Source organism: Zalophus californianus, chromosome 4 (genome assembly GCF_009762305.2).
Source record: "Zalophus californianus isolate mZalCal1 chromosome 4, mZalCal1.pri.v2, whole genome shotgun sequence".
Classification (NCBI taxonomy): domain Eukaryota; kingdom Metazoa; phylum Chordata; class Mammalia; order Carnivora; family Otariidae; genus Zalophus; species Zalophus californianus.
The window spans coordinates 43,092,860-43,106,286 of NC_045598.1; the positions used below are offsets into that span (position 1 = coordinate 43,092,860).

General features: G+C 49.6%; 1 protein-coding gene across 1 annotated transcript in view; it reads right to left on the bottom strand.

Moving 5' to 3' along the window:
- The window catches only part of GLIS1 (GLIS family zinc finger 1), a 225,268-nt gene extending 212,583 nt beyond the window's left edge, over window positions 1-12,685 (bottom strand). Inside the window, 2 exon segments of the mRNA XM_027615467.1 lie at window positions 11,208-11,517; window positions 12,575-12,685. Of these exon segments, the coding sequence (XP_027471268.1) occupies window positions 11,208-11,475 (268 nt within the window). The 5' untranslated portion in view covers window positions 11,476-11,517; window positions 12,575-12,685.
- Between the last annotated feature and the right edge of the window lie 742 nt (window positions 12,686-13,427).

Below are 13,427 nucleotides of genomic sequence, written 5' to 3' on the forward strand. Positions count from 1 at the left end.
AATCCAGCTGGGTATTAGTCAGAAGGCAAATCCCAACCCAATAAACAGGGGGTGGGTCGCTCTGCCTCCTGGCTCTTCTCACAGACACCCTCCCCCTCCTGCTGGACACCAGAGCCACCACAGGCCGAGTGAGGGTCTTGGACTGACCCAGGGCTGGGACCGGTCAGAGACTACACTGAGGCAGCCCACGCCCGCCTTAGCGGGGACAAGAGCTCCTCACCTCCCCCTAGCCCCAGGTGAAGCCGAGATGCCAGCCAATCACATCTGTGTCCTCCAGAGCTCAGCTCAGAACCTCAGTCTCTCCGACTCCAGAGTCCTTACTCTTCTAACTTCACCACAAAAGAAAAACAAGCACCAGAGTGAGGGGACAGGGTACCATGCCATAGAGAAGCCTCAGATGAAGTCAGGCCCAAAGACATGTCCCGGCTCTGCACTCAGTAAGACCAGCAGCAGCAGCAGCAGCTCATTTTTGTTACATGCCTACTGGGGGCTAGCCCCTGAGCTAGGTGCTCTACAGATGTCTCCTCTTCATCCCCACATCAACCCTAGGAGATAGGAATTACCTCCATTTTACAAATGAGGAAAACTGAGGCTCACCGTTCAATGATCTTGCCCAAGGTTCAGCAAGTGCTGTAGTAAGGGATCTGAACCCAGTTCTGGCTCCAAATGCCATGTGGCCACTTTTGCACAAGTGACAACATGGCCCCTCTGAATCCTTAGTCTTCCCATCTGTTCAAGGGGGGCACTGAACGAAGAGTAATGATTTGGGCAGAGCTTTACAGTTTACAGCCCTGAAACCACAACAGTGCCTGGAGAGAAGCCAGTAGGCCGACACAATGCCCCTGGGGCTCTGTCTAAGCCGGACCTGGAGTGGGGATCCAGGGTAGGTACGTCCATTTCCAGCTCTCAGCAGGGCTGCAGAGAACCACTGTCTGGCTCCTGGTCCTCAGTCCCAACACCTGGTCCAAGATTCTTCTTCCTCTTAGAGAAATTTGGGTCAGATGTATTACAACCACCAATATCTGCTCTTTAAACCACAAGATGAGACACATTTTTAAATGTCTGAAATTTTGCCTAGGAGGGAGGGAGGGTGTGTGGCAGAGAGCACCTACAATCCTGGGCCAGTCACTCTGGGACAGTTATGCCCCAAGCTCCTCCACCTGGCCCATGGCCTGCCAACTCCAAAGGCTCACAACCCAGAAGGGCCTGTGATCACTGAAGCCAAGTTTTCCCAGAAAGGAGAGGATAGGGAGGCCCATACAGATGAGAGGACATGCCCAAGGTCCCCGAGCCAGCTAGGGGCAGACTTCATTATGAAGAGCCCCAAGTAGGTGCTGGAAAGGGAATATGACTGTGTGTGCATGTAGGAACTCCTTGCGCGTTTATCAGAGCCTCACGTACACTGAGAGCTTACTGTGTGTTCAACCTTGTGAGAAAAACAAGAACATACAACTTGGCTCCTCCTCTATAGGCTACAAGCTCCCTGAGGACAGGGCCTGGGTTGGATCCCATCCCCAACCTTCCTAGACACCCACTCTGAGCCAGACCCTGGGCTGTGCAGGGATCATGAAACTCTGCCCCTGTTCTCAAGGACACATAAGCCAACAGAAAGTCACCACAGAGTGAGTGTGCTACAGCAGAAGGAAGGATAAGGAGTGTGTATGTACCAGAGCTCTAGCAAAACCCAGCCTAGGGAGAAAGGGAAGGCTTCGGGGAGGAGGTGGCACTTGAGCTGGGTCTTAAAGAATAAGTAGGGGTCAGTCTGGTGGCAAAGAAGGGAAGGAAGGCCCTTCCAAGAGGTTGTTTCCCAAACATTTACATGACAGCAGTAACAACAATAATAATCATCCCAACATTTATTGAGCATTATACCATGGGCCAATCTCTGTATTGAAGCACTCGTACAGTACATGTATTAACTTGTTTCATCCTCATAATGGCCTTGTGAGAGCATTGCTATCATTATCACCATTCTGTAGATAAGGACACCAAGGCCCAGAGAGCTCAATTAACATGCCCCAAGTTCCCCCATGTTAGTCCCCAGAGCTAGGATTCAAACCTGGTAACCTAGTTCCACGCCCACAGCCTCAATCAGCACCCTCTGTTTCTTGGATACGTACTTCATGCCAGACTTGGTACTGGACACAATGGAACAGAAATGAATCAGAAGAAGCTCCCGATTTATAAGGACAGAAGGACAAGTAAAGAGAAAAATCCCAGGTCTGAAGCTGCATAAGGAAAAGTCTAACACTGCTAGAGAACGAGCAGAGCAGGTATCGGCAAGAGATGGAGCTGGACTGCTGGGAAAGCCTTGAACATCACACCAAAGGGCTCAGATTTTTCCCACTGGCCAACCGGTTGCCAATCTATAAGCCAAGCTGTAGTTATCAGAGGCGACCTTTAAAGCACGTACCAAAGACCGGAGAATAAACGGATGTCTCTACAGATGGGTAAGTGGATGATAAAATACCAATCTATTGAAAAGAGGGCTTAAAACTAATAACCCCATTAGGCATCTTGTCCATCAACACACACTAAAAATATAACTGCTGTCATGTGGACCACGGAGAGATTTTTGTCCTTGTATTCAGAAAACTCCGATACCCCTGCTGTCAGGGATGGGAAGTAACAGAAAGTTTCTAAGCAAGGAGTTCTTAGATGGCAAGGTCTGGGATTTCTGCTCTCCACCCACCCCTGGGCCCCCCCGCCTCTCCGAGCCCCTCAGTCTGCTGGAAGTCAACCGTCTAAAAGCCCCAAGAAGAGCCAACCCGGGCGAGAAGCTCCAATGCAGAGATATTCTCACAAAGAGCGCTACGTAAGTACAAATGACTGTTTGATCAATCATTTGGCCTCGGCGTGGGATTTGGTTAGAATTAAAGCCATCTGGCTGCTGGGGGTGGGGGGGGGTGATGGGGGAGGAGACAAGCAGGCGGGAAAATGACCCACCCCCTCCCCCAGAAAGCATTGTTAAAATGTAAGGGGGAAAAACAGTCAAGTCCCTGCTGTTATTTCAGCCTAAGCCACTTAATCCTTCAGCACATAAAGCAACTTATTTTACGACCTTTTCCCTTTAAAAAGTAAATCTGAAGACGCTGCCTTGAATTCAGATATCTCTGAAACACACAACTCATCCCTCCCAGTGAAATATCCTGTTTCATAAACCTTCTTCGAGATACTTGAAACTGCAGATCACTAAATGCCTAGCTTTAGGCATCTGACATTCCAGAGAATTAATATTTAAACTTATTATAGGAAAAAAAGAATTGAGTTTGGTTGAAGCATGAAATATTTAATAGTGTCTCCAAATTAGAAACCCTATTTTGTTTCGCACTGGAAATGCCAACGTTATTACCTGGGCTTTGCACTCAAATAAGATAAAATGCACAGGCAGTCTTGAGATTAAACACATAATTACAGCTGTTTTCTCCAGAGAGAAGGGGAGTGAGGCAGGTTTGGGGAGTGGAAGCGATTGAGTTTCATTTTTACGATACACTTAAAATTATACTATCATCCTCTGCCTGGAGGGTTGGGTTTGAGAGCGTTGAAGCTACTTAATCACCGAAAAACTGTGTCAAGATCCATGGACCCACGGAGGCCTATTCAGCAAAGCCGTCTCTGTCTTGGAATGGGCCCGCTGCTGGACAAGACCCGGTAACTTTCTCTACTCACTAGGACAAAAGTATTAAGTGGTTTGGGATAAAAATTAAGCTTCAATTGACACAGTGGATCCTGGCAACCTCTGCCGGCACATGTAATTTATTTACAGGGTTGGAAAGTCGGCAAAATACATCATCAGCTCTTATACAAACTTCTACTAGGTATTAAATACCCAAGCCTCAGAGAAGTAATTCATATAGTCCAGCAACGTTCCAAAACAAACCCAATCTCCAGCCCTCCGGAGAGCTTAAAACAGCAAATGGGATCTGTATTTTTAAAGTCAGGTTTATAATTCTCCCTGGTTTCTTGCTAAAGCTTTATTTTCCATCAAACCTGTTATTTAAAAAAAAAAAAAAAAAAGGCAACAACATCTAAAAGAGTAATCTAGTTGTTAAAAAGACACAAGTAGGAAGAGCCCGGGCCACAGCGCCCCCCTGATACTTCTCCCTACTCTCCCTTTCAGACTCAGGGTCAACATCCAAAGGCAAAGAAGCGTGGGGCCATAAAGACTCCTGCGGTAAGTGTGATTCTCTGAGAATGTCCACCGTCTCATGAACGCGTGCACCCTCGTGCAAGGCCACAGACACAAACCAGCAGCAGGACCTTATCCTTCTAGGCTAGGGGTCATCTGGTTTGTTCTTCATCTAACACAAAAGACCCATTTCCCACAAACAAACGCTCAGGTTTACTCTGATTCCTGGACTGTTCTCCCTCCCAAGCCCTTCTTCATCTCATCATTGAATAGGAAATGATTGTTAGTAGATCTCAAGCCACCATGCCCAGTGAAGCACGCATTCTACCACTAGGTATGGTAGGGCTTAGGAGGAATTCTCTTCAAACATCAGAAGGTATCTTCAGAAGCAGTGGAAGGGAGACTGCAACCAGGGCCTGGGTAAGGAATCTCCCCAAACTGTGGGAAAGGCTCAAAAAGGGTCTAGAACCTGCAATAACCCGTGGGACATGTGTGTGCCTCTGCTTCGGAGAAGGAGCTGCTTCGAGAGGGTCTCTCCACCGCCTGAGAGAGTCCTAGCCTGAGGACCCCATGTCACAATGGGGAACCGCTATCTTTCCCCCATTTCTACAGCAGGGAGGCGGACAGACACAGACAGTCTCCCCATAAAGTCACACCTCGGCCCGTTAGCAGAGCCTCAGAAAGGGCTGCTCCAGGGAACAGCTGTCTGGACCAGCCTGTGGCCTTCTGCCACCTTCCCCCGGCATGGGGGACACACTCCATAGCCACAGCAACTCCTCGCCACTGCCTGGGTTGTAAAGCCTGTCCTTGACTGTGCTGTGCTTTAGGGGGGGAAACACTGGCTTTGCTGTCAGACAGAGCTGCATTCAAAACCCGGGCTTTACCACTTACTACCTACACAGCTAGTCGCTGTGAGTTAAATAGTCAGCTTATTACTGGGGCGAATCACTTAAACTTTCCAAGCCTCAGTTGCCCCATCTGGAGAACTAGAATAATGCCTGCTTTTCTCACAGGGTTACTGGGCCTCATTAAATGCAGTCACAGCTACAGGGCCCAGCCTGGCACACGGTAGGTGCTCAGTAAGGTTAGCTGACCTCCGCCTTCTGTTTTCTTCGGTGGTCAGCCTCAGGAGTCAGGAGATCAAAGGCGAAGTCAAGTCTGAGACACGGGTGGCTTCTTCCCACACCCTCGGTCCTTCTTGACCTCCCCAGTCCAATTCATGTGGAATCCTGGAGCATCAGAGCAGGAAGGGACTATGGATCATCCCATCCAACTGCTTCCCATTTTACAGATGGGGAAACAGAGACTCAAAGCCAAGAGCATGGCCCACATGCATCAAGGCTGCACAATGGTGCATGTGTTCGCTCCAGACAGGCCCAACCATAACCACCAAATAAATTCAGGCCATACAGGAAATGCATTATTCAGTTAGCGGACTGAAGGTCTCCTCAGTGCATCTGACTCAAATGCTGACTTTAAACACAGCTTGTAACGCTAACACAATCCGCCTCGATCCGCCGGAAACCCTCTGAAGGAATAACCCTTTGGAGTTTAGGGGAAGATGGGGAAAAGAAGAAAACAGATGCTTTCAGTGACTTTAAACTGTAAGACCACTGGGTTAGGGTTGTATTCTCCCCACCCCCACCGCATCCCAGGTCTGTTTCCTTTCAGTTTCTTATAAATAAGGCCTAGAGAGACCAAAACAGCTACAACCACCCTCCCCCTTTTCTGCTTTCCTTCCTCACTCAGCTATCAGTCCCGGACTTTGCTTCTAATGCTGAGAGCATTTTTTTTTTCATTGTAAACTATTAATTCGGGCAGCCACTGTTGATAAACAAGAAGTCCGTTTTTAAACTGCTAGAATCATTAGCACAGTGAAGGCAAGCAGCACGAATATTTCAGGAGTTTGCTCTTTTTTTCCTGGCCCCGGTTTTACAGCTGTGCTTTCTGCCTAATGCAGTTGAATTTTTCAAAGCCCACTGCAGAAGTTTGTTTCATTTCTTCTCTCCCCTTGAACTGAATGTCTTTGTTTCTTTAAGCTCAAAAATAAACTACCCCCTACCAAAAGAAACAACACAACTCTCTAGGTCCAAACTCATTGCAACTCAAATCTATATTAGCAAAATAAATTAGCAAACCACGGAATCTAACTTTACATGTAATCATATATATAAGGTGAAGTTGTTGAAATACCACCATATCGGCTTCAAAAAAGGGAATTCTTTTCCAAGAAAACTAAGGGAAGGAAGAGCAATTACCCTCTCTATGCAAAAGCCATAATTAGCAATAGTCACTGGTCAATTTACAAATAAAGTGGTATTTATTTGTTTCTTTTTTTCCTAATCCTATCCAAAAAAGGATTGAAAACTTTAGTTTCTCCCCTTTTCTAGGATGCTGGCCAAACTCCACAAAATAAAACCGAAGAAAATGATGATAATTATGCAACATCCAGAACAAAGAACATAAGAATATATTTTTTTAAATGATTCATTGTGCACTTATGCCTGTAATGAGATTTTAACGCACTGTAAAAATAAGTGTGCTGGCTCATTTAGCTTCTCACGCAAATGTTAACGCAGGGAGATGAATAAGTCAAAGACGGGGTGGGCTTTTTTTTCTTTCCTCAGAAGTGTGAACGAAAACCACAGCATATAAAGAAACTTATGTTTTTAAATCACAGATGGAGCAACACAGCCTATCAATATGATGCCACAGCTAAAGGGGTCCTGACCTCAGCCCAGCGAAGCACCACAGGTAAACTGCTCAGAAACGACCAGGCCTAAATTAAGTCACGATCTTATGTGATGGTTTTCCTTTCCTTTTGTACGCCAAGTCCTAGCAGCTTCTGGAGAGCTTGGGGGGCAGGAAGGGAACAGAAATTCTAGCCGCCCAGGATTCTTGGGGCATCTTTGGGAATTATATTTCCGCTACACGTCTATAAAAGATTTGTCGGATACATAACTCTTAGGACTGTAGACGCAACATGTTCCTATCGCGTTTGGGTACCCACACACATACATGTTTCTCTTTGTCTCACTGAGCCTGACATTTGGCCAGCAGGTTTTTCTCCCCCTTTTTTGAAACCTCAAGCACCGAAAAAATTTGGATCTGATTATTTCCGGATCGCAGGACCAGCACTTTAAAATGGATGAAATGCAAGCAAATTGCCCACCAGAGCCGGAGGGGGTAAATGCTTTCAAAATAACTCATACCTTTCTATTAGGGATGTGCTTGCCCCTCCAAGGCCTCCCCAGGACATCACAGTGGCTTCTGATTTGGATGAAGAAATTCTACCAGGTAATGCCACCAAAACCATCGTGTTTACTCTCCACCATCGCCGGCCTCTGATGCCCATGCACACAAACCACAATTGCATTTTGTTTTCCTTTTTCAGGAAAAAAAAAATCTATATACTAGCTATTTTTTTAAGTTACAAGATTGACTACTTTTTGGCATTTTCGGCCATGTTACGATGGCTGTTTACTAATGGCAGTGTCCACACATGTGTCACGATCATCAGCCTCTCTTTTTTTGCTAGGACGTGTCCCATCTCAGCACACAGTGAAAAGGGCCCAGAGAGTCGCTGTGAATTAAATAGTGAGCTCATTATCTGGTTCAGTCTGGGAATAGCAACTCTGGACAAACGGTAAACTAAGAAGTTTTCTAACTAGGCCATAGGTACTCCTTCCAAAGAGGACAGAAGAAATACCAAAAGCAAAAATATTTTAAGTTCTCTGGGAATGTTCAGGAGGCCATCCAGTAGGCCAGCTCTCAACCGCCAACACACACATGTAGAAGGTACAAGCTGGGGAACCAGAATCAAGTATTTGCAACAAGGAGGCTTAGAAACTGCCACTTTCTGTCTGTAGCTCTGAGCACATCCTTGAGCCCCTCGGTGTCTTCATCTATGAAATGGGAACAGTAGTAATGACAGCCAGGATCTGCCCAGCACTTTAAAGACCACAAAGCACTCTACATCTGTTCCCTGGGAGCAGCCCACAAGGTAGGCAGAGCGCAGATGGCGCGAGGGCAGATGAGAGAATGTGTGGGAACACACGCTGAGAACCGTACAGCACTGTGCACGGGGACCAGGAGTCATCGGGCCATCGCCACAAGCTGTCTGCCTCCATAAAGCCCAGATGTTTACCTTCTTTCCTTGTCAGGACTTCCAAAAGCATAGTGTTGGGTCTTTAATACTAAGAAAGAAAAATGCAGCATCTGGTAATTTGGCCTTTCCAGCTGCTTGGAATCTGGATAAGCGGGACTCTGCCATAAACAGATCGTGATTCTTATTGTAAATGATGACAATGTTAGTCCATGACGTCGCACCATTCCCAGCGCCTCCTGACTCCAGATCTGGAAACGCCGAGAAGTCCAGCATGTATGGATAAGCTGCTAGACGCAAGGGCTTGCACCCTTCCTCGGCTTAGGGTCTACCCGAAGCAGAAGGCAGATCATCTGAAACCTGACCCCAGACCGAGCAATACTGTCTTCTCTCCGGTCACTGGGCAGCTGTGGCCACAAAAGACCTGAGGCTTGGCTCCTCTCAACTTCCCATGGCCAGCGCGCCCGAGAGTGCGCTTCACATTCAGCATTTTAAAAATCAAACGGTTCTCCCTCCTTTCCCTGCCCCCTTGATCTCAAGTATCACTTACCCTAGCATGGTGCCCAGCATGAATTAATAAAAGTGACCCCTTCTACCTTTTTAGTTTATAAAGCATGCTTACAACCATTGTTAGGTTTAACCCTGGGAGGAAGACATTATTACCTCTCATGCAAATGAAAAACCAGAGGCTGAGCGCGTTAAACACATCCCAAGAGGAATCCCCACAATAGCCAGGCACTGAAGTGCCCCTTTCACTAAAGCTCTCTTCAGTCCTTCCAAGTCCGTCTCACAGTAAATTGACAAATGGGGGAACTAGGGCTCAGAGAGTGAACAACTTCCCCCCAAGCTCCCACAGATCATAGGTGGCAGGGCACAGTCAATGAATATTTTTCAATTGGTATTTGCATCTGTTTCCAATAAACCTAAGATTTGGAGCTAGATACCAAACATTCAAAGGGTTACATGGTCTGGGGAATATTTGGGTGGGAGCACGGGCAGTAAGAGGTGCCCGTTCCTTGTGGCATTTTTAAGAGGACTGCTGAAGCTCTGTGGGGAAGCGGATTTTGTCTCCGATCACTGAGGGGCTGGACTGTGAGGAAGAACTTGCTTAGAAGGACAGAGGCCACATTGGAAATTTCTTCCAGCCCAGGTCAGTGAACAAAGGCTGGCCAGAGAGCTCCCACCCAGACCATGGCGTAGCCCGTTACACAGGAGACACTTTCCCCACCCTCAGGCCTCAGTTTCCTCATCTTTCAAATGGGTATGATAAATTCCACCCTACTAGCCTTGCTGGAGGCCGTGAACAAAACAGTTTAGAAGCCTCTCACAAAAGCTTAACCAGAACGACCATCTTAGGATACAAAGAAAGAGGCTGTTCCTCCCATCCTTTTATCCTCCTCTGCCCTTTCCAAATACAACCCTGACTTAAACATCTCATATATTAGACGGTGGGGGAGGGGGAGTGTGGATAAAAATAATCGGGGAGAATGGAAGTAGGAAGATCTTATGCAAAGCATCCAGATGAGAGGTCTCTAACCACGGCTCCAAACAAAGACTACATTTAGGAGAACCATTCACCAGGTCTGCAGAGAACTTGATCTTCAGTGACAGCGATGATTTTTTAAAACTAAAACATTGCAGGAGGGTATCTGTTTAAGGGAGGATTATGTGTGGAGCGGGACAGCAAATATTACTCATGTCTTGCTGCGCACCACTCCTCTCTGCCCAGTAAAAGAACACCGCCTATGGGTATCCCAGTAATAATACTCTAAAGCCATTGTTTTCTGTGTCTACCCTTTCAAACAGGATCCCTATCTGTTGGAGAAGAGACTAACATTGAAAATGACACAAGAAACAGCACTCTCCTACAAAGTCAGGTGTTTTCATTAAAAAGAAAAGCACTGTTTACGTTCATTTCATTTTACCAGTGCCTGAATTGGGAAGTTGGTTATTTTCTACCCAGAAAAAGCCCTCATTTCTAAAACCAAGACATCCTGCCTTTTTGACTTCGCAGGGGCTGATGCTAAAGGAGTGATGTCTATAGAGCCAAAAGAAACTTTTTGTCTTCCTTGAGAATCACCTGGGAATAGAACCAAGAAGTTCTAAAAGCTAAAATAATGAAACCCCAAGGCGTGGTTTCTCTCAGGGGGAAAATAAGGTGTGGGAACGGGGGAGGACACTGCACCTTAACGTTTCCCCAATTTCTGGTTAATTATCTGTCAGCATGAAACTTATAAATAATGGCTCAATAATAATTAACTGTGATGAGAACAGGTTCATGAGAATGCCAGCATCATCGCTGACTTTGAGCCCATAAACCCTACTGGGGCCTGCACCTTACACCAACCAGCCTCACTGGGTAGAGGAAGGGTACTGCAAAGGAACTTCTGACCAAAGATGATGCTCCTGAAACTTCAAATTCAGAAAGGCCATTTTTTAAGCCAGAAATTGACTCAAGCTGGATCACAGATTCATAAAATTTTCCATCAGGAATCCAGAAATCATCTGATGTAATTAATTCCTCACTTGACAGAAAGGGAAACTGAGATTCCAAGAGGGCAGAGGTCTTGCTGAAGGACTCTGGTTTTTGTTATTTAGTGCCATCAGAATACATCCAAATATCCCTGCAGCCAGCTCAGATACTCGAGTTGCTAGTCACCCTAATTTATAAGATTTCTGTAAGTTTCGCACAACTTTTATCAGAAATACACAGAAGCAAAATAATGTAACCTGAACTTTCTATACACACACTTCTCCAAAATAGGTTTATTGAGTTTAAATTAGATGCCCCCTAAACAGGCATCATTTTATAATGACAACCGAGTCCCAAACAACTAGAGAGAAACTGATGAACACTAGAGAAAGCTCCACCAAATTCTCCAGAGAATTCCCACAAAGGTGTGCGGTGTCCAGGCCAGGCAGCGTGGATTTCCCCACACCTCCTGCCAGGCACGTTGGCGGGACCAGACTTACCTTTCCCGGCGGCGGTGGCGGCGGCCTTGGACGGCCCGTAGTCTCGGGGGCTCCGTGGCCGGAGGAGGTCGTGGGCGCACGACGGCGGCACAGGCGGCCGGGGCAGCAGGTCACGCGGGGCCCCATCCACGCAGCTGCCGCCGCTCACGGTGACCCTGAAGGCCATGTGCGTGCCGCCGAGGCCAGTGGGCCCGCGGCCTGGACCCGGAGCGCCGAGGGCCTCCTTCGGCCTCTTGTCTGAGTGCGCCTCCGCCACCTCGCAGTGCATGGCGCCAGGGCAGGGCGAGCCGCTGGGAGTCGCGCCGGGCTCCTGGAGAGGGGAGACAGCACCCGCGCGTTAGAATGAGCGGAACAGCCCCTTTCTATTCCGGGGGAAGTCTGGGCAGGTCACCACCACCTCCTCGGTTTATTCCTCGTCTCTAAAATGGGCTAGCCCCACCACACTTACCTTAACCTGACAAACCCACCTGATCCCGCAAAAGCCCCTTTCTGGCACAGGAGCGGCTCGCACTTCCTTCTCTGGTGTGTCGAGGGCCCCGGCCACCCGCCGCCACAGCGCATTCCGCGAAGCCCGTGCACCCTCCCGCTCAAATCCGCCTCCACCGATACCAGCCTTCTTCAAAGGAAGAATGGGGAAACTGAGGCCTGGAGAGGTGAGAGCGCCTGTGCGGTGTCACCCAGTGAGACAGGAGCGGGCGGCAACTACGATTCCCAGGGCAGGACTCTGGCGGAGCGACGGAGACTACTCCAGGTGGGTCAGGGGCTGCGCGCCTCCTGGGCGCTTCGGGGACCCGGCTGCGCGCAGGACTGTGAACTGCGCACCCACGGGTCTGGGGCGCCGACCCTCCGAGACTGACCCCAGACCACCGAGGCCGGGAGAGGGGGCGTCCGATGATTGGCGTTCACTCCCGCGTCACGAACCCATCACGAGCACACAGAGACACGCACACTCCCCGCGCAGCAGAGAAAATGAACCCATCTCACGCGCAAACCCGCACAAAGTCGGTAACGCCCATGGACGCTGGCTCCCACGCATACCACACACCCCCGCAAATGCACACTGGGGACACGGTGTGCCTGCCACACGTACTGCTCTCTCATTCACCCGCTCAGACACTCAGCAACACTAGCAGCCTCACTGGCTCACACTCCACGAACACGCGCTCTGGGTCCCCCTCCACAGAGCCTCGATCCTTCCAACACCCCTACTGGAACAAGGGCCCGGGGCCCCCAAACTCTCCTTTCCTCGCGGCGCTCCCGCGCCATTCCAAAACTCCCGGGATTCGAGCGTCGCTGGGACCCTAGCCTCGGATCTCGGGCCCTGGAGCCCGCCCCCTCCCCGGGTCACGGGCCGCGCCCCCTCTCACCTCGCCGCTGCGGCTGCAGCTCGCGGGTCGCACGGTTCGGCGCGCCTCCACTGGCGCCGCAGCCCCCGCAGCCGCCGCTGCCGCCGCGTCCTGCGGGGCGGCATCCCGGGGCGGGGGCGGGGCCCCGACCTGCCCGACAGCAGCTCCAGCCACTGGCTCGCTGAAGCTGCCGCGCAGAGGCCAATCGCGGCGCGAGGGCGGGGCCTCCTTGCCTGGGGGCCTGGGCAGGGCCGGGCGCGGGGCTGGGCGGAGGGTTTGACAGGCGGCGGCTGCCGGAGCCCTGCGCTGCCCGCTGCCCTCCGGCCGCTTGGCCGGGCAGGGCGGCGCCGCGGGCGGGAGCGGCGGGGATCTGTCGTTGGAGCTGGGCTGGCTGGGCGGCGGAGCGCACTGGGCGTCAGGGGAGCCAGGCTGTGTCCCCGCCTGTCCCAGCGGCTGAGGAAGGACCCTTCCCTTCTCTGAGGTCAGTTTTCTCCTCATCAAATGTGACCGGCGAAACCTGCCCGCGGAGGTAACAGATATGAAAGTGCTTTGAAAGTTTTGTTGCAGATCCAAGCGGCTCACTGGAGAACCTGCACGCATTTCACAGCCAGTCTGCGGCAACGTTACGAGAACCAGGGATCACAGACCACTTTTCTTACGTTTTTGTTTTTGTGGTGTTTTTCAATGTAGAGTCGAGTCCAGCCTAGAGGGTCTCAAACTCCAAAGTTGAAAGACAAAAACAGGGGCGCCTGGCTGGCACAGTCAGCTCACCATGCAACTCATGATCTCAGGGTCATGAGTTCGAGTCCCACCTTGGGCGTAGAGCTTACTCAAAAAAATTTTTTTCCGAAAAATAAAAATGTTTATTAAGACA